Here is a 25,170-nt window from a genome sequence, read left to right as displayed (position 1 = left end):
CATTCTGTCCCGCCCCAACGCTCTGACGGACACCATCCCTCAGCCAATGGCGCTCACAATGTGCCCTGGAAGGGCCAATGAGCGCCAGAGGAGGGTGGAAGATTTCCCGCCCCCACTTCTAGGCTTGGTTAAGCCATGCTGGAAGGTCCGGGGCTTGGGGAGCCGCCTTTGGCTCTAGTGCCCATGGGGTGGGGGCACGAATGGGCAGGAGTGACGGTGAGGCAGAGGAGGTGGCCCCCGACCTAGGGAGCCTGAGGGAGCCGCCCGGCTGGGAGGCTGGGGGCCTAGGGTCCCAGGGAGCGGGCACCGCCCAGGGCCCTGGAAGCGGCGGGGCTGGGGAAGAGGGGACGCTAGTGTGGGGCACGGGGACCCTCGCCCGGCGCCCACTCGTAGGCCTGGGCCGCAGGCTGCCGGCCGAGTTGCCGGGGGTCTGGCTGCCCGGGGGGCGGGCCGGGGCCAGGGCCGCAGCTGGGGGCGCGGAGCGGAGCTCGGGGCGCCAGGCCGAGCCGAAGTGGGACTGACTGACGCGGAGAGGAGGGGAAGTCGCATCCCACGTGCTGTCCCTTCTGAAGTGAGCCGGGCAACGGCCGCGGGGGGCCCCTGCTCTAAGCCCACCCCGCCCTCTCCCCTCCCTAACAATGGGAATGGGGCAGAAGGAGGCGCCCCACTGCGGAGGGATGAGGGGTAGGTTTGGGACTGGGGTCCGTGGTGCGGGGAGGTGCGACCTCAGGCTCTCGCCTCTCTGCTCCCGCTGGCTCTGGAGTTGGGGGCCCCGGTGGGGCTCTGAAGCCTGCCTCAGACTTGGGTCAAAAGTCAAACTGCTGCCCCCTCAGCCCGCCCCTACCCCAAAATCCGGTGAGCGGTAAGGAAAGTGATGCCAAGTCTTCGAAGCCTCAGTGACAAACGTATAGCAAGCACATGTCCACTCCAGAGGTGTTTATTTTTTATTTTTATTTAAATAAGGGTACTTTTCGACATTTAATTTTTAATGAGGTGGGTACTGTTATTTTTGTCCCTACTCGGGCAAGCCTCCATTTTAAGCGAAGCAGTAACTGGTTAAGCTGGAATTGTATTTAGGCCCGGGGCTTAAACGAGGATCCTACCAAAGGGCATTTAGTCCATCCTCCAGCCTCCAGGCAAATTTACCTTCCTCCCACCCTCAGAATTAAGTTGCTCGGTCTGCTTTTAACGATCTCTGGAGAAGAAGGATCTTTTATTTGTTTCTAGTACTTCAGTCAAGAGTAGGTTTTACTTTTCATGTGAAATTGACTCTGAAACTTAAGCATAATCTTGAGACAGTCGGGATGATTAGAGAGGTTTTACTTTGCTAAATACGATTAAATGTGGCAAGGGTCTTCTTTTAGATCATTAACAAATCACGTTAAATGTTTATGAAGTACCCTGGAAAATTATTCTTTCTGGGATTTTGGCTAATTATTTGATAAGCAATTTTACATTATCTAAAATATGTTACATATTTATTTCTCTTTTTATGTAAAGTGTGTTTCTGCACATATTTATGGAGACACACACACATTTGCCCTTTTCTAAAGGGGACTGTCTTTTCTATACGTCGTAAAATGTGGTGAGACAAGTAGTACTTCAAGATCCCTGCCCAGGTAGTTTAAACTATTTGCATTTTCTCGATTATTTTTTAGTCTAAATGCAAGTCCTCTCTTTCAGATACCTTCTTGAAACAAAAGATTTTCCTACCTGCTTATACTTGGTGATTGAGGGAATTACTAAGACTTCTTGCTCATTTCTGAGTATTGTCTTTATATCCTGACACTATGAATGCTATTTGGATGCCTCTTAAGGTAAGACGTGTTATTTTTTCATTACCAGCCTCATTCATTTTTCTTTAGAATTGGGAATATTGTAATTTTTGAATTTGCTATTCTTCAGTTCCTTTACATGCCATTTCTCTTGCTTGTGTTTGCTTCCTAGGATTGATTGGCTGTACCTTACTTTGTATTGCTGCTGTTCTTTGATTACTGGTGTGAACGTTTTAATGAAGTTCTCAAATTAACTTCCATTATAACGAAAGGCAGTGGTTTTTTTTTTTTTTTTTTTTTGGAGACGGAGTCTCACTCTGTCGCCCAGGCTGGAGCAGTGGTGCATTCTCGGCTCACTGCAACCTCCGCCGCCCGTGTTCAAGCAGTTCTCTGCCTTAGCCTCCTGAGTAGCTGGGATTACAGGTGCCCGCCACCATGCCTGGCTAGTTTTTTGTATTTTTAGTAGAGACAGGGTTTCACTGTGTTGCTCAGGCCGGTCTTGAAAAGAAGTTATTTAATAAACTCCCTTAGTGTTATTAGACACTAGCTACTAAAATAGCCTTTTTACTAACCAGAACTATAGCCCAGCTTGAGATTGGCAGGTGTGATAAAAATATACTAAAATTGTTTTTAAAAATTTTACTTCCAAGATTTTTAAAAATTTAAATTCAATCATGTGGATTAACTCAAGACATATTTTGCATAATATAGCCAGCTTCTGAAGCATATTTGTAACTTTAGGGTATAAAAAGAAGAAAAGAAAAATTTTACACCAACTGCCTGTAACTACCAACTTACTCTTGCAGCCATTTTGATTTTTTGGTATATTGAAAAGTCTGATTCAGTTACGATCAGTGTATGGAATCACAAGAAGATCCATAAGAAACAAGGTGCTGGATTTCTCAGTTGTGTTCGTCTTCTTTCCAATGCCATCAGCCACCTCAAAGACACTGGTTGTGAGTAGATACTACCGCTTTTTAAAATAAAAAAGATATATACGTGTGTGTGTATGTGTATATGTACGTGTGCATATACATATATGCATACACTATATATGTATTCTCAAATATATGTACATAAATAAGATATATATTTGAGTATGTCGGTAGGGGTTCAAACACAACTTCTTGTGTATGTCTGAAACATTGGTAAAAATTCCTGGTCTAAATTTATTTTGTAGACTTAAAAATGAAACGTTTTAAATACGTGAAACTGACAGCTAAGTGAGAGCTGGTGCTTCATTTCCAGTTAATTTAAAAGTATTAAGAAATGATTGATATCCAGAATGGCAAAAAGAAAGGTGTCAGGAAGTATATGCCTTTTAAAATGTCTTAGTACCCTTTTCTGGTTTTGGTTGATTTGTGGACGAAATGTTTTTATTGAGGTGATTGGAGTATTTAAGGTGGCAGTTAAAGGGCAATTATGAAGGGATAAGAATGGTATAATATATAAAACAGCTGTGACAAAATTAGAAGTTAAAGAAAGATTAAACATTATTTTGAGAGTATGACAGCTCCATTAACTACTTAACTGTAGCTCAGTTTATCACCAACCTGGGCATTTAGAAGATTAGACCAAGATCAAGACATTAGAAGTGGTTTTCATAATGGATTTATAAGGTGACTTAGCACAATCAGGTGACAGTCTTTTGGGTGGGTCTTTCCATTGGAGCATAAATGGGAATTCCTTTTTCAACAGGTTCTTATTGTGTGTTTGTTTCTATAGAATTCTTTTTTATATAATGTAAAAAATACCGTTAGTCATTGTAATAGGATTTTAGCCCAGATTCTTATGCTAAACAAACTCGCATAGTATCTAAAGAAATTAATAGGCCGGGCACGGTGGCTCAAGCCTGTAATCCCAGCACTTTGGGAGGCCGAGACGGGTGGATCACGAGGTCAGGAGATCGAGACCATCCTGGCTAACACGGTGAAACCCCATCTCTACTAAAAAATACAAAAAACTAGCCGGGCGAGGTGGCGAGCACCTGTAGTCCCAGCTACTCGGGAGGCTGAGGCAGGAGAATGGCATAAACCCGGGAGGTGGAGCTTGCAGTGAGCTGAGATCCGGCCACTGCATCCCAGCCTGGGCGACAGAGCAAGACTCCGTCTCAAAAAAAAAAAAAAAAAAGAAGGAAATTAATAAAAACCAGAGTAAATTTAGTATTGAGTGTTAAATATATTAAGAGATTGTCTCTTTTAATGTAGTGTGATACCATAGCATAGGTATGTATTGACCTTGTAAAAAAGAAAAAGGCAGAAAACTGAGCTAGAAGTTCTTAGTCCAAGGTATTTAAAGGCATCTGAGAAGTTCTTGTATTTCTGGGCTGACAGGGTAACCAACAGGAGAGAAAGGACAGTGGGATTGGAAAAAAACGAGTTGCATATTGCACTGTTTTCTTACTCAGCAAACTGAAAAATTATAGCTCAAATGTCTGACATTATTCCTAGTTCAATTTACCCAAGATTTATTGAAGACTGAATGTGCTACTTTCTAAACCCTGGCTGTATAAAGGAGAAAAAGGCATGAATCCTGTCCTCTGAGAAGGAAGGGCAAAGGCATGCTGGAGCATGCCACATTGGAAGGACTGAATAGGAGAGGAGGAGTTGCTCTGCAGAATCCACTGAATAGTCAACTTAGTAGCACCCATTTATTTTACAAAGAGAAAAGTGTCTAAATTTTTGGTTGGATAACTATGGACTGTAGTTTAAGGGCATGGATTTTTCTTTGTGTTTCTTGTGACTGTTTCATTGTATTAATTTATTTGACCTTTTTGACGTGCAGTAATACTGAATTTATCAAATATTCATTGAGCACCTACCTGATGCAATGTTCTACCAGGTCGGAGTGGAAAATACAAAGACTAAGATATGGTCTCCTCCTTTTATCAATTCACAAATAAGTAGACAGTGGCATACAGTTGTAAAAGCATTCAGCTATAAGTGCGGTAATCAAAGTAAAACCAGCGTGCTTTGGGTGACATTGTTCCTTACTGTAACTTTCAGGGTCAGACCAGTGTTATATCTCTTTTACAGATGAGGCATCTGAGAGAATAAGTGAGTTGCTCCTGAATGAGTTAGTGGCAGAACTGATGCAAACCCAGATTCTACAGTTTATTCTTGGCTTCTTATTAATACTTTTTTGTGTACATGTCATTTGAAATAGTTAGTTACAAAATAATAATGACAACTAACATTTGTTGACCACTTACGTCCCAGGCACTATGCTGAGGGTTTTGCATAATTATCTGATTTAATCCTTAAAAAAATATAAGGATTCACATATTGTCATATGTGAGAAAACCAAGGCTCAGGGATAAATTCCTTAAGAACAACAACTATTAAGACTCAGCCTAAAGTGGTCTAAAAGTTTTGGAGAGAAAATGACTGCATATTGGCAATGTAATACACCAGTACTTCATAGTTTTTGAAATCTGAATTCTTTAAATGATAGGTTTGATTTCTAATAGATTGTGGAAAATTATTGTCACTCTATAGATGTTAGAATCCCTGATATCAGGTAATGTTTTCATTGCTTTCTTTGTTGATTTCAAATAGATCAGAGGTTGGATTTATGCAAACTTGGGCCAAATGACAGTGATACAGTTAGAAGACAGTAGGTAAGTGTGGAATTTAAAGTTACATGAATTTTGGTTTCATTCAAACTGACCTAAAGTCTAAATACCTTTTAAATCAAAGTATAATAACTGTGACTTCATAGTGTTGGCCTGAATTAAATGAATTAGGTAAAATGTTACAGTGAATCCAGGATCCAGGTTAACTTAATTTTAAAAACTTTAATGTAAAAAAAATGTGTCGTGAAGAACTGCTGATCCTTTAGGAAGTAATTCTTTCAAAGTATCCTAACATAGTAGAGCACTGCGTTCAGACTTTATAGATGTTATTAAAGTTTACTGAAAATAATTCTCAAAACTGGTTTTTTTAGTAAGAGGAGAGCATGCTATTGAACTTGTTTTAATGTTTAATGCCTTACAGCTTTAAAATCTATGCTAATTGAAAAAAAAACAGAATGAGCAATGGTAGTGTAACACTGGAAAAAGGGAGAAATTGTTACTACTCATGAGGCACTTAATAGCCTTACATGGTATTCAGGTGTCTTGAATTGACCTGGAGGGAAGGGCTTGATATAAAATTTGCTGAGATCTTTCTTAAGAATTGATAGAGATTTGATCAGGATGCATAGTATGGAAGGGCACTGTTCATCTTGGAGACTTCTTAAATTAACGAAGAAAAATGTGGCCAGGCGCAGTAGCTCACACCTGTAATCCCAGCACTTTGGGAGGCTGAGGCGGGTGGGTCACCTGAGGTCGGGAGTTCGAGACCAGCCTTGCCAGCATGGAGTAACCCCATGTCTACCAAAAATACAAAAAATTTGCCGGGCATGGTGGCGGGTACATGTAATCCCAGCTGCTCGAGAGGCTGAGGCAGGAGAATCACTTGTACTCGGGAGGCGGAGGTTGCAGTGAACCAAGATCACACCATTGCACTCCAGCTGGGTAACAAGAGCAAGACCGTGTCTCAGAAAAGAAAAGAAAAGAAAAGAAAAAAATCCAATAGGACTTTCAGTCTTCATGATAGAGCAGAACTTAGAATAAGATCATTTTGTTATGAACCCATCAGAGCAGTTTTAGTTACTGAAGGTACTTGAAGGACTTCATTTTACAAGGCTGTGAATTCAGTTCATAGAGAGCTACCAGAGTAGCCACATAGCAAAACCCTATTTTGGTTATTTTACGGAAGTCTCTACACCAGCACCAGGGACTGGTTTCATGGAAGACAGTTTTTCCATAGACCAGGCTGGGGGTGGGGGTGGGGGTGGTTTCAGAATGATTCAAGTGCATTACATTTATTGTGTACTTTATTATCATTACATTGTAATATATAATGAACTAATTCTACAACTCACCATAATGTAGAATCAATGGGAGCCTGAGCTTGTTTTCCTGCAACTAGATGGTCCCATCTGTGGGTGATGGAGACAGTGACAGATCATCAGGCATTGGATTCTCATAAGGATCAGGCAACCTAGATCCCTTGTGTGTGCGGTTCACAATAGGGTTTGTGCTCCTATGAGAATCTGTTGTCGCCACTGATCTGACAGGAGGCGGAGCCCAGGCGGTAATGCTCACTCACCTGCTACTCACTCCTGCTGTGCAGCCTGGTTCCTAACAGACCCTGGACCAATACCCCATCCATCCATGGCCTGGGGGTTGGGGATCCCTGATCTACACTACAGCATTACTGATAATTCCTGTCATTCTTAGATTAAGAAGGGAGAGAGGACTGTATTACTACAGTTATGGACACAGTAGAGGGGTTAGTCTCCCCCAGCCCCAGGAGTAAGGAATGCTGGGCTGCTTGAACACAGGCCTTTTTAGAACTCCCTTCAAACAGGATCCCAGAGATGTGGGGAGAAACTAACTGGCCTTAAGAATGATTGTGCTACAGCTTTCGAAAACTATAATGCCTTTCAAATATGGCTTATTACTTGGATCTCAATATCTCCCATATATCTTGGGTGGAATATTTTGCTGAAGATCTTTCTGTCAATCATTTACAATCATGTGCTGCAAAACGATGTTTCGGTCAACAATAGACCACATATATGATGGCGGTGCCATAAGATTATGATGGAGCTATCCCTATACAGGTATACCATTTTTGTGTTTTGTTTTTTTGTTTTTTTGAGATGGAGTCTCACTCTGTTGCCCAGGCTGAAGTGCAACGGCACGATCTCAGCTCACTGTAGCCTCCACCTCCCAGGTTGAAGTGATTCTCCTACCCCAGCCTACTGAGTAGCTGGGATTATAGGCACGCGCCACCACACTCAGCTAATTTTTGTATTTTTAGTACAGACTGGTTTTCGCCATGTTGGCCAGGCTGGTCTCAAACTCCTGACCTCAGATGATCCACCCACCTCGGCATCTCAAAGTGCTGGGATTACAGGTGTGAGCCACTGCACCCAGGCCCTGTTTTTATCTTTTATACAGTATTTTAACTGTAACTTTTCCAGGTTTACATACACAAATACCTGTCATTGTGTTACAATTGCCTTTATTATTCAGTACAGTAACATAGGGTACAGGTTTGTAGCCTAGGAGTCCTAGGCCCTACCATATAGCCTAGGTGTACTCTAGGCTACACCACCTAGGTTTGTGTAAGTATACACTATGATGTTAGCACAATGGTGAAATCACCCAGTGACACATTTCTCAAGCTCCTCACATGGCAGGCAATGCATGACTGCATATGAAAGCTCTTAAATAGGGAATAAGTTTCTAAATTAATCTCAAAAGAAAACAGTCATTATTTACTATTTATGGATTTTTTTTTTAAAAAGGAGCAAAAGTTTCATTTCAATGGGAACTTAATTTGGGGCTACAGTGTTATATTTAACTTTCACCCCAAAGTTGCAATGTGTTTTGAAGTTTTTCCCTGTAAAATAATTATTTTAATTCAATTTAAATAAAACCCACCCAGTAAACTTCAAGCTTTAAGAAGTCTAGGTTCCTATGAAATGTGAGAGGAAGTCAGCACTGATTTCACAAATCTAATTATAACAATAGATCCATCCCTAAGTGAGGTGAATCTTGGAATCCCTTCAATTTTATTTTTTATTTTATTTTTTTGAGATGGAGTTTTGCTCTTGTTGCCCAGGCTGGAGTGCAGTGTTGTGATCTCAGCTCACTCCAACTTCCGCCTCCCAGGTTCAAGCGATTCTCCTGCTTCAGCCTCCTGAGTAGTTGGGATTACAGGCATGCACCACCATGCCTGACTAATTTTGTATTTTTAGTAGAGACAGAGTTTCACCATGTTGGTCAGGCTGGTCTTGAACTTCTGACCTCAGTGATCCACTCACCTCGGCCTCCCAAAGTTCTAGGATTACGGGTGTGAGCCACCGCACCTGGCCCCCCTTCAATTTTAAAACCATTACTATGCACCCTGTGCCTCTGCTAGGCACTGGAATAAGATGAAGCACCTTCTTGGAGTTTACATGCTGATAATTGTGCCAGACAGTAATAAAATAGGTAAGAATGGCTGTGGGGGAAGTCAGCTGGGTCCTAGTTATAGCCCAATTTCAGGAAATTAACATGTTGACTTTAATAGCCTAAGCCTCCTCCCCATGTGTGCACACAGGGTAGATCTCTGAAGGGTGGCGCTGTAACTTCTAGAGTAATAGCTGTGTTGAGTCAAGGCAGGATGACAGTTCAGGCTCCTCCTAGGCTAGTGCAAAGGGCTCTTGACTCCGATTAAAGCCTTCTCTCCCAGACTGAATTGCCCACCCCCAACACCCCTCCTACAGAAAATGTGGAGTCCTCGCTTATTCCCTGGTAGCCCCTACCTAATAGGATGGTGAATTCATTATCAAACATGCAAAACATGCAACAAAAGATACCGAAAATTTAGCGAAAATGGCAACATTTTGGAATAAATGACTGTAATGTGCGTTGTGCCTGCCACCCGAACTGGCGCCCATTTTGCAGCTCAGTTGCTCTCCCTGAAAGCAAGAGTATGCTCGGATTTCACCTTGGAGGAGGAAGAGTTCAGGCTGCCAGAGCCCGACTAGCACTTCTGAAGATCCTGAAGTGAGCTCCCCTGACTTATTTGGGAAGTTCTGCCGCGCCCCCACCCCACCACAACAGGCTGCTGGAGTCCTGGGACCACCCGGGTCTGCGGCCCAAATCCTTCCTCCCTAAGGGGAGGGGAGGGGTGTTCCGGCCGGGCGGGGTGGGAGGCGGGGCTTAGGAGGGATTGTGACCTAAGTTTGCCCTGGTGACATGGAGCAGATCTAGACTGGAGCCTAAAAAAGGTGACATAAATAAAGGTGTCATAAAGACGGGGCGGGGCGCACACTTATCAGAGGCGTGATGGTCTCAGGGCTGCCAGAATGACTCCCGCTCAGTGCGTGGCGCCAGCGCCTGTCATGTCCCTGCTACCTCTCTGGGGCCCACGGCTCCTCCTCACGTGGCAACTCCTGTGGCTACTAGTCCAGGAGGCTCAGCCTCTGGAGTGGGTCAAACACCAGCTCCAGCTGACCTCTAACACCCTGGGACCTACTGAACGTTGGTCTTCCGGCTTGTCTGATCTCCCACAGGAGACTCCCTATACGCTTACTCCCCGAATTCTGCAAGATGAATATTCAAATATGGATATACTGTATCCCAGCAGCCTGCCTCCAGAACTCCGGGTGAACTCAGATAAGCCTTCAGGGATCCCTGAGGAATTCCAGCAAGAGCCCAAAACTCAAAATCCAGAGACCCTGGAAGACATCCAGTCCTCTTCACTCCAGGAAGAAGCCCCAGTGCAGCTTCCACAGCTCCCTGAGGAGGTAGAACCTTCTTCAACCCAGCAGGAGGCCCCAGCTCTGCTTCCAGAGTCCTCTATGGAAAGTCTAGCTCAAACTGAACCAAATCATGAGGTGACAGTTCATCCTCCAGGTGAGGATCAAGCTCATTATAACTTGCCCAACATTACAGTTAAACCTGCAGACGTGGAGGTTACCATAACTTCAGAGCCTACCAATGAGACAGAATCTTTCCAAGCCCAGCAGGAGGCCCCGATTCAGTTTCCAGAGGAGGCGGAACCTTCTGCAACCCAACAGGAGGCCTCAACTGAGCCTCCAGGTCCTCCTATGGAGCATGAACTTTCCCCCAGTGAGCAGGAGCAGCCAGCTCAGCCTTCTGAGTCTTCTGGGGAGGTTGAAACTTCTCAGACCCAGCAGGAGACCCCAGCTCAGCCTCCAGAAGAGACAGAACCTTCAGCAATCCAGGAAGAGGCCCCAACTGAGCTTCCAGGTCCTCCTATAGAGGCTGAACTTTCCCCCAGTGAGCAGGAGCAGCCAGCTCAGCCTTCTGAGTCTTCTGGGGAGGTTGAATCTTCTCCAGCCCAGCAGGAGACCCCAGCTCAGCCTCCAGAACATCATGAAGTCACAGTTTCACCTCCTGGTCACCATCAGACTCAGCATTCAGATTTGCCCAATGTCTCTGTTAAGCCTCCAGATGTGCAGCTCACCATAGCAACAGAGCCTAGTGCAGAGGTGGGAACTTCTCCAGTCCCCCAGGAGGCTACAGCTCAGCTCTCAGGGCCAGGTAATGATGTAGAACCTCTCGCCATCCAGCACGGGGGCCCACCTTTGCCTCCAGAGTCACTGGAAGAGGCTGGACCTTCAGCAATTCAACAGACTTCAGTTCAATCTCCGGAACCTGTTAATAGTGAGAACCCTTCTCCAACCCAGCAGGAGGCTGCAGCTGAGCATCCACAGACCGCTGAGGAGGGTGAGTCTTCTCTAACCCAGCAGGAGGCCCCAGCTCAGACTCCAGAGCTCCCTAATGTAGTTGTAGCTCAACCTCCAGAGCATTCAAACCTGACTCAAGCCACAGTTCAACCTTTGGACCTGGGACTTACCATCACTCCAGAATCCGTGACAGAGGTTGAACTTTCTCCAACCATGCAGGAGACCCCAACTCAGCCTCCTAAGAAAGTTGTATCCCATCTTCCAGTACATCAAGAGATAACAATTCCAACACCAGGTCAGGATGAAGCTCAGCATCCAATGTCACCCAGCGTTACAGTTCAACCTTTGGACCTGGGACTTACCATCGCTCCAGAACCCACTACGGAGGCTGAACATTCTACACCCCTGAAGAAGACTATAGCTCCTCCAAAACATCCTAAGGTGACACTTCCACATCCAGACCAGGTTCAGACTCAGTATTTACACCTGACTCAAGCCACAGTTCAACCTTTGGATCTGGGGTTTATCATCACTCCAGAATCCACAACAGAGGTTGAACTTTCTACTGTCCTGACGACTACAGCTCCTCCTCCAGAACACCCTGAGGTGACACTTCCACCTTCAGACCAGGTTCAGACTCAGGATTTACACCTGACTCAAGCCACGATTCAACCTTTGGACCTAGGGCTTACCATCACTCCAGAATCCACAACAGAGGTTGAACTTTCTCCAACCATGCAGGAGACCCCAACTCAGCCTCCTAAGAAAGTTGTACCCCAACTTCTAGTACATCAAGAGGTAACAATTCCAACACCAGGTCAGGATGAAGCTCAGCATCCAATGTCACCCAGCGTTACAGTTCAACCTTTGGACCTGGGACTTACCAGCACTCCAGAACCCACTGCGGAGGTTGAACCTTCTATAGCCCTGAGGACTACAGCTCCTCCTCCAGAACACCCTGAGGTGACACTTTCACCTTCAGACAAGGGTCAGGCTCAGCATTCACACCTGATTCAAGCCACAGTTCAACCTCTGGCCCTGGAGCTTACCATAACTACAGAACCTACTACAGAGGTTAAACCATCTCCAACCACAGAGGAGACCTCAACTCAGCCTCCAGACCCGGGGCTTGCTGTAACTCCAGAGCCCATTACAGAGACTGGACATTCTACAGCCCTGGAGACGACTACAGCTTCTCATTCAGACCAGGTTCAGACTCTGCATCAAAGCCTGACTGAAGTCACAGGTCCACATACTGAACTAGAACCCACTCGGGATTCACTGGTACAGTCTGAAAGTCATGCCCAAAATAAGGCTTTAACTGTATCAGAGCAACAGAAGGCCTCCACAAGCACCAACATATGTGAGCTCTGTACCTGCGGAGATGAGACACTGTCATGTGTTAATCTCAGCCCAAAGCAGAGGCTCCGCCAAGTGCCTGTGCCAGAGCCCAACACCTACAATGGCACCTTCACCATCTTGTAAGAATCACCTTTCCCCAATTGTCCTCTGTGTCCTGCCTGACTTGGCAGCCTTTTCCTGGAGGCCTTCCTGGCTTTCTTTATCTCCCCAAGCCATCCTGACAACTGACTTTCTGCTTTCACCTTTGCTTGTCAACTCTCCCTTCTCATTCTCCTTTAATGTTAGACCCATTCTCCAGTCTTCTACTTTTACTCCAGCTTTTACTCTTACTTGTTTTCTCATCCATTTTTATTTAGCCCCATTACATCATTGCTTAACCGCCACTCTCCTCCCATTTTGCTTCACCCTCTTTACAGCAGCCTGTCCCTCTCCCGATTTCAGTGATGAGGCTCTAAGTGGTTAAGAGTTGATTCCGGAGCCAGGCTGCCTGGGGTTGAACCCAGGTCTGTTTATTAGGTTGGTGACCCAGAGCAAGTTATTCTGCTCTGTGACTCAGTTTCCTCACCTTTCAACTGGGGGTTATGCTAGTTCCCATTTCATAGGATTGTTGTGAAATGTAGGTGAGTGAATATATGAAACACTTCATCAGTGCCTAGCATATGTAGGAGTGTTGGCTGTTCACATGATTACTCAGTCCTTTAGTTATGTCCACAACTCATCGTTGTCCCTGGCTTTCTATATGTAGCACTCGTTTTGTGTCAAACCCAGGGCCAAGTATGCTACTGTCTCCAGAACATGAAAATGATAGGAGGGAAGAAATAGAATAGGCATAAAAAGGGAGGTATATATAATTAATCACTAAAAGAAGATGCATACTATCGGTACTAGAATTTACCAGAATCTGTGATCCTTGAGGTGCGGAGATCAAGGAAAGCTATATGGATAAGCTAAAACTTTACTTGGGTCTTAAAGACTAGCTGTAATTTGTTAAATAGAAAAAAAATGGGAGTACAGTCTAGGCAAAGTATGGCTACAGGTATGGTTGGAATTTAGTAGACCAATCTGGCTGCAAAGAATTAGGTGAGGGAGCAATGCAGATATGATTATGTAAAACCTTGACTATCAGCTATAGGAGTTTGAAAGTTACACAGTGAGGTATGGAAAGCCATTGAAAGTTTCCAAGCAAGAGAGGTTAAATTACTAAAACAGGAGAATTATTTTATTTTGTTTTTTGCTTTATGTTCAAGTGTAGACATGCAAAGGATTATTTTAGAATCCATATGTAGAGCGCCCAAAAGGAATAGCTTATTTCAGGGAGACAACATAGAAAGGTCTCGCAAAATGTAGGAGTCAAGTGTGAAGGGGCCAAATCAGATGGGTTGTAATAAGAGTGGAAAGAAAAAGCCTAGGATGTTTCAGCAGAGGGCAAAGCTTTGGTGCTACCTGGCATAGGGTTTCTTTCTACTTATTTATTGATAGTGATAAGCTTTTGCCCATTTTTTCTGTTGAATTATTTACCATTTTTGTATTGATTTGTAGGAGTTTGTTTAGACACATAAGTGCTTTTTGATAAAATACTTACATTCAAAGTAATTAACTGGCATCGTCTGTCCAAGAGATGGGACGGATAGGAAGTTAAGCTTCCAGGAGATGCCTCATCATTTGTGCCAGTGGCCCCGCATTGTTTCTTGATGAATTGTGCAAACTGGGAAGCTGATAGCTCTGGAAATGAGAAAGCAGGTGTTATTTTCTGTAACTGAATATCCCCGACAAGGTTGCCACGATTCTTTTACTTATCCTGTTCATTCTTTTCCTACCTATTCAAGGATATAAACTGTGTTTCTTCACAGAAATTTCCAAGGAAACTATATTTCTCACATTGATGGAAATGTATGGAAAGCATACAGTTGGACCGAGAAACTGTGAGTATATATTCTCTCTGAATATGACAGAAAACTAACTGCATTGTAAGATCCTTCTCGGTCCAGAATTTTGAGGTCAATACCTCTGAAAAAAGATATTTCCCCTCCATTCCCCAAATCAGCCTCTGTTGATTGCAATCCTATGGTTTTTTAAAAATTAAATTTGGTAGGCTCTCTTTAAGAGGCAACTTAAATTTATTTATCATACAAATAATACATGGTTATATTATCTTTTTTCCTCTTTTTTTTTCAGAGTCAGGATATTACTTTGTCCCCCAGGCTGGAGTGCAGTGGCACAATTACATCTTATTGCAGCCTTCACCTCCCAGCCTCAAGCGATCCTCCCACCTCAGCCTCCCAGGTAGCTGGGACCACAGGTGCATGCCACCACGCCCACCCAATTTTGTATTTTTTGTAGAGACAGGGTCTTCCCATGCTGCTTAGGCTGGTCTTGAACTCCTGAGCTCAAGTTCTCCTCTCACCTTGGCCTCCTAACATCCTCATATTACAGGCATGAGCCACTACCCCCAGCCCGATTCTATTTTTAATGTGTAAAAATGCAATAACAGGTATAACAAAAACCCTCCTTGTGCCCTACTCCCTCATCCCTGAGGTAATGCTACTCTGCATTTAGTGTACATCCTTCCAGACTTTTTCCCATTTGCCTACATACATATTTACATAGAGCAAAATAGATTTGCTGTGTGATTTTAAAAATCTTTTTTCTTTACATAAATGGTAACATCTTGCAATTTGATTCTTTCACTTCATGATATGCCTTAGATTTCTTTCCTTCCCAGTACTCAGATGGTGACCCCATTCATTTAAACTCCTGAATCATCCATAGTCTGGATGCATCATAGTTTATTTAATAATTCCCCCATTGATGAATGTTTAGATTATGCTTAGTTTTCTTGTTACATGCATTGCTGCAGTGAAATCCCTGTACATGCTTCTTTGTGAACATGGGCAAGTATTCCTGTAGCATAGATACCTAGAAATGGAATTGTTGAAGTGAAGACTATGTAGATATAAAATTTTAATTGCCCTCACAAATGTTGTGCCAACTTACTCTAAGTTGGAAAATACCCAGCGGTGAAAAGGTGTGGGGAGATGACATCATTCATTTCCCCACACCTTTTCACCGCTGGGTATTCTCCAACTTTTTGTTGATGTTAGGGATGAATAAAAGGGATTCCACCTAAATTTGAATTTTTCTGATTACTCATGAATTTAATTAAATATCATTATATGTTTATGGAACATTTGTGTTTCTTCTCTGAGTATTCTATCCTTTGTTCTTTTTCCTGTTGAATTGTTTTATCCTTTTCTTACTGATTTGTAGAAGGAATTGATTTAGACACAAATGATTTTGGAAAAAATGCTTACATTCGAAGTAACTGGCATTTTTCACAACAGTTTGTGTGTCACATTACCAGTTCAACTTATATAGACAAGCCATACATGAGTTCTAAATTAAAAATAAAACACATGCTAGGTGCGGTGGCTCACGCCTGTAATCCCAGCACCTTGGGAGGTCTAGGCAGGTGGATCACCTGAGGTCAGGAGTTTGAGACCAGCCTGGCCAATATGGTGAAACCCCATCTCTACTAAAAATGCAAAAATTAGGCAGGTGTGGTGGTGGGTGCCTGTAATCCCAGCTACTTGGGAAGCTGAGGCAGGAGAATTGCTTTATTTATTTTTTGAGACCTAATTTTGTTCTTGTCGCCCAGGCTGGAGTGCAGTGGTACGATCTTGGCTCACTGCAACCTCCACCACCTCCACCTCCTGGGTTCAAATGATTCTCCTGCCTCAGCCTCCCGGGTAGCTGGAATTAAAGGTGCCTGCCACCATGCCCAGCTAATTTTTATATTTTTAGTAGAGACAGCATTTCACCATGTTGACCAGGCTGGTCTTGAACTCATGACCTTAGGTGATTCACCTGCCTTGGCTCCCCAAAGTGCTGGGATTACAGGTATGAGCCACCATGCCAGGCCAGAGCTACATTTTAAAAGCAAGACAATTATTACAAAAGTCAGGATAGTTGTTACCTAATTTGGGTTAGAGAGAGGGATTTGATTGGAAAGGGGCACACTGGGGCTTCTGGGATGCTAGCAATGTTCTTTTGTAACAATATGGGTATCTCCTTTTTAATTATTAAACTGAATATTTGGCCAGGTGAGGTGGGTCATGTCTGCAATCGCAACACTTTGGGAGGCAGAGACAGGAGGATCACTTGAGCCAGGAGTTTGACACCAGTCTGGGTACAGAGTGAGACCCTGTCTCAGAAATTAAATTAAATAAAATACAAAGAACATTGATGTCCTGTACACTGTATGCACATTGTAGTTCTCACATTTTTTTTGATGGGGGTAAAAGGTTGAATGGCTTCACTTGCAGCCCTGACATGGTTCCATGTGGGGCTTTCATTAGGTTTGGGAAAAGAGGAGAAAATGGAAGTTCTGCTGATCTTGGTGCCACCCAGAGGTGGATTCTAACAGGGACTTTGGGATCTAGAGAGGAGGCAGTTTGGTGGGAAGAGTAGGTAGGAGTGTGCTTGTGTGTGTGTGCGCTTTCCTGTGTGTGCCTGTGTGTGTGCGTGTGTGTGTGTGTGTGTAGTGGTGGACAGAGATGGACACAACAAGGAAAATGTAAGGAAAGGTTTGAATGAAAGCAGAGCAGATACCACCGTCTTGAAATGACCATGACCCAGCTTTCCCCCACATGCAGGACATAGTCCTGTGTGGCAAATAGTTGTACTTTGCATTTTAATCTAGAAATAACTTTTTCATTTTCCAGAATTCTGAATGAAAATTATTTGACTGAATTACATAAAGATTCATTTGAAGGCCTGCTATCCCTCCAGTATTTGTAAGTTAGTTAATCACATTTATGAGTTTTTAGTTGTATTATCTGTAAAATGAATAAGGGGTTCAAATTAGATAATCTCTAAGATTTCTTCCAGCAATAAAATTCTGCAATTCTGTAGGTTTGTATAGGGTCTCAGCCCATCTCTAGCATTAGCTATGTCCTGTGCATTTTCAGTTTTTAAATTATATAGACAAAATGCAGACAGAAAAAAGTTTCACATGGTAAGAAGATCTGAGCAGTGACTGACACTCATATGACCCTTGTTTTATAAGGGTTCACACACCATCTTCTTCTATTCAGTCTACAACCAACAGATCAAATCTAATCTATGGTCTATTTTTAAATAGCCCATTAAGTTAAGAATGCTTTCTGCATTTTTAAAGGACTATGAAAGTAAAAGAGAAGAAAGAGAAATATGTGAGAGAGATCATATGTAGCCCACAAAGCCTAAAATATTTACTGTCTGACTTTCACAAAAAAAGATTTGAAAAAGTTGGTTTAGTAGGATGAAAGGAATTAAAGTTAACTTCAGATTGTTGCCTAAAGGAGAAGAAAATATAGACCACCTACATTCATTTGAACATCATTAATCCAGAAATTTTTGGTAGTTTAATATGAATTAACAGTAAATATTAAAAATCAGCTGAATTGTATAAATAATAGAACAAGAATATTAAGCTACCAATAGAATAGACTGGTATTAAGGGTTTCATATCAGGAATTGTTATATGAAAACAGATGTTTAAAATGATGGTTAAGTGGTAGAGCTAGAAATGTTTACACTAAGAAGCATACCAGAAATGCCCCTAACTCTTCACCAACTACAAAATAACTGTCTCCCCAGCCCTGTTACCAAGAACGGGATACCTGCATAGTATTTCTGTCTGGTTAGAGACAAGAAAATACTATGTTCATTGCTATGGAAGCTTGATTCTTATCCTTTGTCCATAGAGGTGTGTATGTCGTTAATCCTTATTAAGCTCATTAGTGATGCTGTTTTGCAAACAGATTCTTTCAAATGTAGAGGAATTAAGGCAAGTGGATATAAAGACCCTCAAGTGGATGCCAAAGTGCTACAGTGGCCATGAAGTAATAAAACTACATTTCCTTTAAAATAGTCATTTTCCTTCTACTCCCCCAGTTATTCATTTATTTAACAAATACTTGAATTTGCTTTATTTCCATGTGTCAGTTTTAAACATGGTGGGCAATGCAGATGAGCAAAACCTAGTCCATGCTTGCAAGGAGTTTATGCTCAGAAGAAATGGGATAAAAAATAACTACATTAAAAAGAAGAAATGGATGTGGGCATGAGGAGGGATACATTGTTTCTGGAGCATAGAAAAGGGGAAAATGCCTTCAATCTGGACCCAGGAAGATGTTACTAGAACAATGCCATTTGAATAGGACTTTGAAGGGCCATTGTGTAACATCGGACAGACATCTTAGGGAAAATATTCTAAACTTGCAAAAGGAAAATGGGAGAAGGGCAAACCACAGGAAAGTGTTCGAGGAATGCCATGAGTACCTGTAGAGTACAAGGAGGGAGAGAAGGAAATTGGAACCAGATCTTCTAGGGCTTTGAATGCCCAGCTGAGGAACCATCATGGGGAACTGTGTTACCACAGCAGTGCTGTAGATAGATCTGCATCACAATCACTGAGAGGGCGCGTTAGAACTCAGTTCCGGACTCCGCCCTCGTGGTTACTGATTCAGTTGGTCTAGAGTGGGACCAAGAATTTGCATCTTCAATAATTTCCCAGGAGATGCTGGTCTTTGCAAACCACTTGTGGAGAGTTTATCTGATGACTGTGTGCAGGATAGTTTAGGAAGGGAGAGACTAGAGATGGAGACATCAACCAGACAGCGTTACACCATCCAGGTAAAGAGGGAGGGACAAGCCCCATCACTGTATAACTGAAGAAATTGCTTTCATGAAATATTAAAGCAATATAAAACCAAAAATGAGTTTCTATTAATATGATAGAAATTGATTCTATGAATATGATTTGAATTAGTTCAAAGTTATGTGTTAGTTAAAGGGGTAACTTCCTTTCAAATGATGTGAAAGGATGTCTTTTATTTCTTCTGATATTGAACTGGCTTAGGAAAACAGACCTAAACTAGGAAGGTGTATAAATGTGAGGCTATTTTTTTTAGTATTAGAAACTATATGTAAAAACTTTGAGCTCATAATCTAGGATTTGATGAGACTACAAAAGGGCATCTAATCAAGTCTGCTGCTCTCAGGAAAAATTCATTCCAAAGTCTATTAAGATGTATATTCTATTTATGAAAACCATGAAGGTGAGACTCTAGGAGAGGTATGGGCAGGGTTAGGGGCTCTGGAAAGTTCAAACACAAGTCGAGACATTTAGAGTTGAGATGAAAAATGTGTATTCAATATTATTCTAAACTCTTGCTATTATTCATACTAATCAACCTCTAATAACTAATCAAGGCAATATTTTTCTTTTACTTTTTCCTAGAGATTTATCCTGCAATAAAATACAGTCTATTGAAAGACATACATTTGAACCACTACCATTTTTGCAATATATGTAAGTTACAAATATAACTTGATTACATTTGGAATTTTTATAAAACTTAATTATAAACCTCTTTGAAATACGATTAAAATTTTACCAGTAGGAAGCTACTAAAATTATATAGCAAATCCTTTTTTTCTCAGCAAAGATTAGTGTGAGAATTACAAAGATCATAGTGAATCATGAGAAAGCAGTGGTTCTCAACTGGTGTGATTTTGTACTCAGGTGACATTTGGTAATGTCTGGATACAGTTTTGGTTGACAAAACTGTGGGTGTGCTCCTGGCATCTAGTGGGCAGAGGCCAGGGATGCTGCTAAACATCCTCGAAGGTACAAGACAAATGCCCACAGCAAACAGTTATAGAGTCCAAAATGTCGATGGTACTGAAGTTATGAAATCCTGTTCTAGAGAAATAAAGATCACTTATCACAGGTATTTACTGAGCATTCACTGTTTTGTAGCTAATACACCACATGTGCAATGCTAAAGTATAAATCATAAGCCAGTATCTTCCACAGTGAGATTTCCTTAGTGCATAGAGAAAGGATTAGGGTTATGTTCCATCCTATATAAATTAGAATCACAGCAAATGATAAATGTTCTGAAATTTTTTTTTTATTTTGGCTTGTGTCTTTTTTTGTAGAAATCTTGGTTGCAATTTACTCACAGAACTGAGCTTTGGAACATTTCAGGCCTGGCATGGAATGCAGTTTTTACACAAGTTGTAAGTGAAATAGAAGATGAATACATGTAAACAACTATTTATGTATAAAAATACATACAATTATTGGTTAGCTGGGTACAATTCCATTATGAACTCTGAAAAGGATGTCTTAAGATCCATTCATTTTTCTCAAATGGGGAAACTAAGGTACAAAGAGGCCAAGAGACGTACATAGCTTATATATGACTTGCTCTGCTTGTGCTAGTTCTGACCTTTGGCATGGGCAAGAAAAGGCATCAAACAAGTGACCCTCAAATTAGCCTTGTTGCTGGGTAAGGTGGCTCAGGCCTGTAATCCCAGCACTTTGGGAGCCACATGTTCTCACTTACAAGTGGGAGCTATACATTGAGTACATATGAACAAAGAAAGGAACAACAGGTACTGGGGAGCTGTTGTTCCCGTGGCAGGTGGGAGGAGGGTGAGAATCAAAAAGCTACCTATTGTGTACTATGCTTATTACCTGGGTGACAAAATAATCTGTACACCAGACCCCTATGACATGCAATTTACCTGTATTAGAAACCTGCACATGTACCCCTAAACCTAAAACAAAAGTTATAAAAAATAAATGAAGGCTGGGCGTGGTGGTGGCTCATGCCTGTAATCCCAGCACTTTGGGAGACCAAGGTTGGTGCATCACCTGAGGTCAGGAGTTCGAGACCAGCCTGACCAACGTGGTGAAACCCCGTCTGTACTAAAAATACAAAAATTAGCCGGGCATGGTGGCAGGTGCCTGTAATCCCAGCTGCTCAGGGGGCTGAGGCAGGAGAATCGCTTGAACCTGGGAGGCGGAGGTTGCAGTGAGCTGAGGTCATGCCATTGCACTCAAGCCTGGTGATAGAGCGAGACTCTGACAGAGATGGGGTTTTACCAAGTTGATCAGGCTGGTCTGGAACTCCTGACCTCAGATGATCCGCCCGCCTTGGCCTCCCAAAGTGCTGGGATTACAGGCATGAGCCACCATGCCTGGCCAATAAATGGAAATGTTGACTCAAAAGAAGGAAGGGAGGGAGGGAAATGAAGAAAGAAAGAGAAAGAAAGAAAAGAAAAATGTAAAAACCCGTAAAGTTAAAGTAAACCCTTTTTCTTCCTACAGATTACGCACGAGTTCAGATTACAGCTTTGCTTCTTTTTTCTTTCTTTCTTTTCTTTTTTTTGGGGGGGGGATGGAGTTTTGTTCTTATTGCCCAGGCTGGAGTGCAATGGCACGATCTTGGCTCACCGCAACCTCTTCCTCCCAGGTTCAAGCGATTCCCCTGCCTCAGCCTCCTAGTAGCTGGGATTACAGGCATGCGCCACCACACCCGGCTAATTTTGTATTTTTAGTAGAGATAGGGTTTCTCTATGTTGGTCAGGCTGGTCTTGAACTCCCGACCTCAGGTGATCTGCCTGCCTCAGCCTCCTACAGTGCTAGGATTACAGGCGTGAGCCACCGCACCCGGCAGTTTAGCTTCTCAATAGCTTGGTGACCTAGGACAAGTTGTGTAACCTCAGTTTCCTCATTTATAAAATAGGGCAATAATATCTAGCACATAAGGTTGTTGTGAGGATTAAATGTGAAATACCGATCACAAACACCTAGCAGCCCAACAGATACTCACTGTAATAATTATTATTTTTATAATTTCTGCAATAGTGATGATTCTTGGGTTAATGTAAAGGCTGATTTTCTTTTATTTCTTCCTGTTTCTTTTCTTTTTCTTGTTCACTTAAAAGAATTAAAAAGAAAATAGATTGCAGCATTTTGGAATAAAAAATCCCATCGAAATGAATGTATTCATTTTATTGACATATAAACAAAATGTCATTTGTTTATTCAATAAACTTTTTTTTTTTTTTTTTTGAGACAGTTTTGCTCTTGTTGCCCAGGCTGGAGTGCAGTGGTGCGATCTTGGATCACGACAACCTCCACCTCCCAGGTTCAAGCGATTCTCCTGCCTCAGCCTTCCCAAGTAGCTAGGATTACAGGCATGCACCACCAAACCCAGCTAATTTTATATTTTTAGTAGAGGTGGGATTTCTCCATGTGGGTCAGGCTGGTCTCAAACTCCCGACCTCAGGTGATCTGCCCACCTCAGCCTCCCAAAGTGCTGGGATTACAGGCATAAGCCACCACGCCTGGCCCAATAAACATTTATTAAATGCCTAGTAAATTTCAGACATCATGCCAGGCACAGGGATGACAATGAGAATAAGATGCGGTCTCTGCCCACAAGGAGCTGATAGTCCAGGAGACTGACAAGTAGACAGGTGATTACATGCAATGTAACAAAGGCTGTGATGTCATACAAGAAGACAAGTGGGAGTATGTGATGGGAGTATGGTTTTGACCCGTTCCTTCTCTTAGATTTATCCCTTTTTCTTTGGCTATAAAGCAAAAGAATTGGTCCTATTTTTTTCCTTAACTGTGCAGATTAAACCATGAATTTGAAAAACTTTGCAAAGATAAAAGGCAAGCAGTCAGGCACAGTGGTTCACACCTGTAATCCTAACACTTTGCTAGGCTGAAGGGAGTGGATCACCTGAGGTCAGGAGTTCAAGACCAGCCTGGCCAACATGATGAAACCCAGTCTCTACTAAAAATACAAAAATTAGCTGGGAGTGGTGGCGGGCACCTGTAATCCCAGCTACTCAGGAGGCTGAGACAGGAGAATCACTTGAACCCAGAACGTGGAGGTTGCAATGAGCCAAGATAGAGCCATTGCTGTCCAGCCTGGGTGACAGAGCAAGACTCCATCTCAAAAAAACAAAACAAAACAAAACAGCAACAACAACAAAAATGAGCAACTTGAATTATGGACAAGCAACCTGAATTATGGTGGACACTAGAAATAGTGTTTCCTACAGAGTCGGGGCTTCCTACCAACATAGTCACTTCCAGGGTTTTTGACCTGAAAAATTCTGTGGCATATTTTTTCTTTGCTGTCCACTTTTTTTAATTTTTTCTATTTCTTCCCCTGTTTCTCTCCTCTACTTTATCTTCTAGAGATCTAGGTAGTTCCCAAAGGAATAGTGCTTTATGAAGTCTAATGGTGATTTATTAGGTAAAAACAGAAAATGATTTTTTTTTTTACCTACAAGTTCCATACCAAAAAATGAATATAAACTTTTTATGCAATTTCACACTTTGAAAATGCAGATAATTTTAATTATATTGCATTTTTCAGAATTCTCAATCGCAATCCTCTGACAACTGTTGAAGATCCGTATCTCTTTAAATTGCCGGCATTAAAATATTTGTAAGTACTGTAGTACTTTCATGAGTTATGAGATGATTTATGCTCTTTTTAAATTTTTCATCAAAGATTAAGTATTTTGCATTTAGGCTAAAAAGTCATAATTTAAACTTTAACTGAGTTATTGAAAAAAGTTATTGGCAAAGAAAAGGATTAAGAAAGGATGTGTAATGGTCAAGACAGCCAGCAGGGAAAGAGAACAGTGTTGAAGAACCTGTATAGATTTGGAACATGTAGACACATGGAAGAATATTACTTAACCAAGAAAGCAAAGAAGAATAGGTGTTCATTATTCTAAAAAGGAAGAAAAGGGTAAATAATCAAGATAGGTGAATGCAATATGAAATGAGAAGTAAGATAAATGGTTAAAAAAAAAAAAGTGTGAGTTCTATTCTTGAATATCATTAATTTGATGATGTAAATCAAATTTCTTTAATAAGAGGTCTCTGGAATTCTGCGGCAAATAAACTGTTGAGCTGGCTTGTTTTATAGAGAAGCCAATATTGAAGTAATCACATGTCTTTGAATTATCTTTTTAAGTACAGAATTTTTTATTGGGGTTCATATCATGAATATTTCGGCTTTCTTCTTCAGAGACATGGGAACAACTCAAGTCCCACTTGCAACACTTAAGAACATTCTCACGATGACTGTTGAACTGGAAAAACTGTAAGTTATTTTTTTCTTAGATTTATTTTTACTTAATTGGTTCTTTAGGTTTGTTTTATTATTTTCTTAAGTCAGGTTTATTGATATATAATTTTCATTTAATTCACCCTTTTTAAGGGTACAGTTTGATGAGTTTTGACAAATGTATAGTTACATAACCACCACCACATTCCCAATATAAAGCATTTCTGTTGCCTCAAAAAGGCCCCTTGTATCCCTTTGTAGTCGATCCCCTCCCCCCACCATCAGCCCCTGTTAGCTACTAATCTGATTTCTGTTCCTATACTTTTGCCTTTTCCAGAATGTCTTATAAATGAAATCATATAGCGTGTCACCTCTTGTGTTTGGCTTCTTTCACTTCACTTTTTTTTTTTTTTTTTTTTTTTTTTTCCCGAGATGGAGTCTCGCTGTCACCCAGGCTGCAGTGCAGCGGCATGACCTAGGCTCACTGCAACCTCCGCCTCCCAGGTTCAAGCGATTCTCCTGCCTCAGCCTCCCGAGTAGCTTAGATCACAGGTGCATGCCACCACGCCCAGCAAATTTTTGTATTTTTAGTAGAGACAGGGTTTCACTATGTTGGCCAGGCTGGTTTCGAACTCCTGACCTCAATTGATCCACCCACCTCGGCCTCCCAAAGTGCTTGGGTTGCAGGTGTGAGCCACCACACTCGGCCCAGCAGATTCTTTTTTTTTTTTTTTTTTTTTTTTTTTGAGACAGAGCCTCGTTGCTGGAGTGCAGCAGCAAGATCTCAGCTCACCGCAACCTCTGCCTCCCAGGTTCAAACGATTCTCCTCCCTCAGCCTCCT

General features: G+C 42.1%; 1 protein-coding gene and 1 long non-coding RNA gene across 8 annotated transcripts in view; one reads left to right on the top strand and one right to left on the bottom strand.

Annotated features, from left to right (window-relative positions):
* LOC126938967 (uncharacterized) overlaps positions 1 to 25,170 on the bottom strand; it is a 152,403-nt gene that overhangs the window by 119,217 nt on the left and 8,016 nt on the right. The window lies entirely within an intron of this gene.
* LOC126938913 (leucine-rich repeat-containing protein 37A3-like) overlaps positions 129 to 25,170 on the top strand; it is a 40,208-nt gene continuing 15,166 nt past the window's right edge. The window contains exons 1-10 of one of the 7 annotated variants that reach the window (XM_050763663.1): positions 129 to 216; positions 1,684 to 1,817; positions 2,582 to 2,731; positions 5,333 to 5,394; positions 14,243 to 14,314; positions 17,114 to 17,185; positions 19,675 to 19,746; positions 20,379 to 20,459; positions 23,627 to 23,698; positions 24,290 to 24,364. In XM_050763663.1, coding sequence (XP_050619620.1) covers positions 2,702 to 2,731; positions 5,333 to 5,394; positions 14,243 to 14,314; positions 17,114 to 17,185; positions 19,675 to 19,746; positions 20,379 to 20,459; positions 23,627 to 23,698; positions 24,290 to 24,364 — 536 coding nt within the window. In that variant the 5' untranslated portion in view covers positions 129 to 216; positions 1,684 to 1,817; positions 2,582 to 2,701. Of the gene's footprint in view, positions 217 to 566; positions 685 to 1,683; positions 1,818 to 2,581; positions 2,732 to 5,332; positions 5,395 to 9,650; positions 12,512 to 14,242; positions 14,315 to 17,113; positions 17,186 to 18,510; positions 19,068 to 19,674; positions 19,747 to 20,378; positions 20,460 to 23,626; positions 23,699 to 24,289; positions 24,365 to 25,170 lie in introns of those variants that run through there. The other 6 variants (XM_050763662.1, XM_050763660.1, XM_050763659.1 and 3 more) reach the window with 6 other exon arrangements.

Source organism: Macaca thibetana, chromosome 16 (assembly GCF_024542745.1).
Source record: "Macaca thibetana thibetana isolate TM-01 chromosome 16, ASM2454274v1, whole genome shotgun sequence".
Lineage (NCBI taxonomy): Eukaryota > Metazoa > Chordata > Mammalia > Primates > Cercopithecidae > Macaca > Macaca thibetana.
The sequence above is the reverse complement of the archived record's forward strand: the minus strand, read 5'-3'. Positions and strand labels throughout refer to the sequence as shown.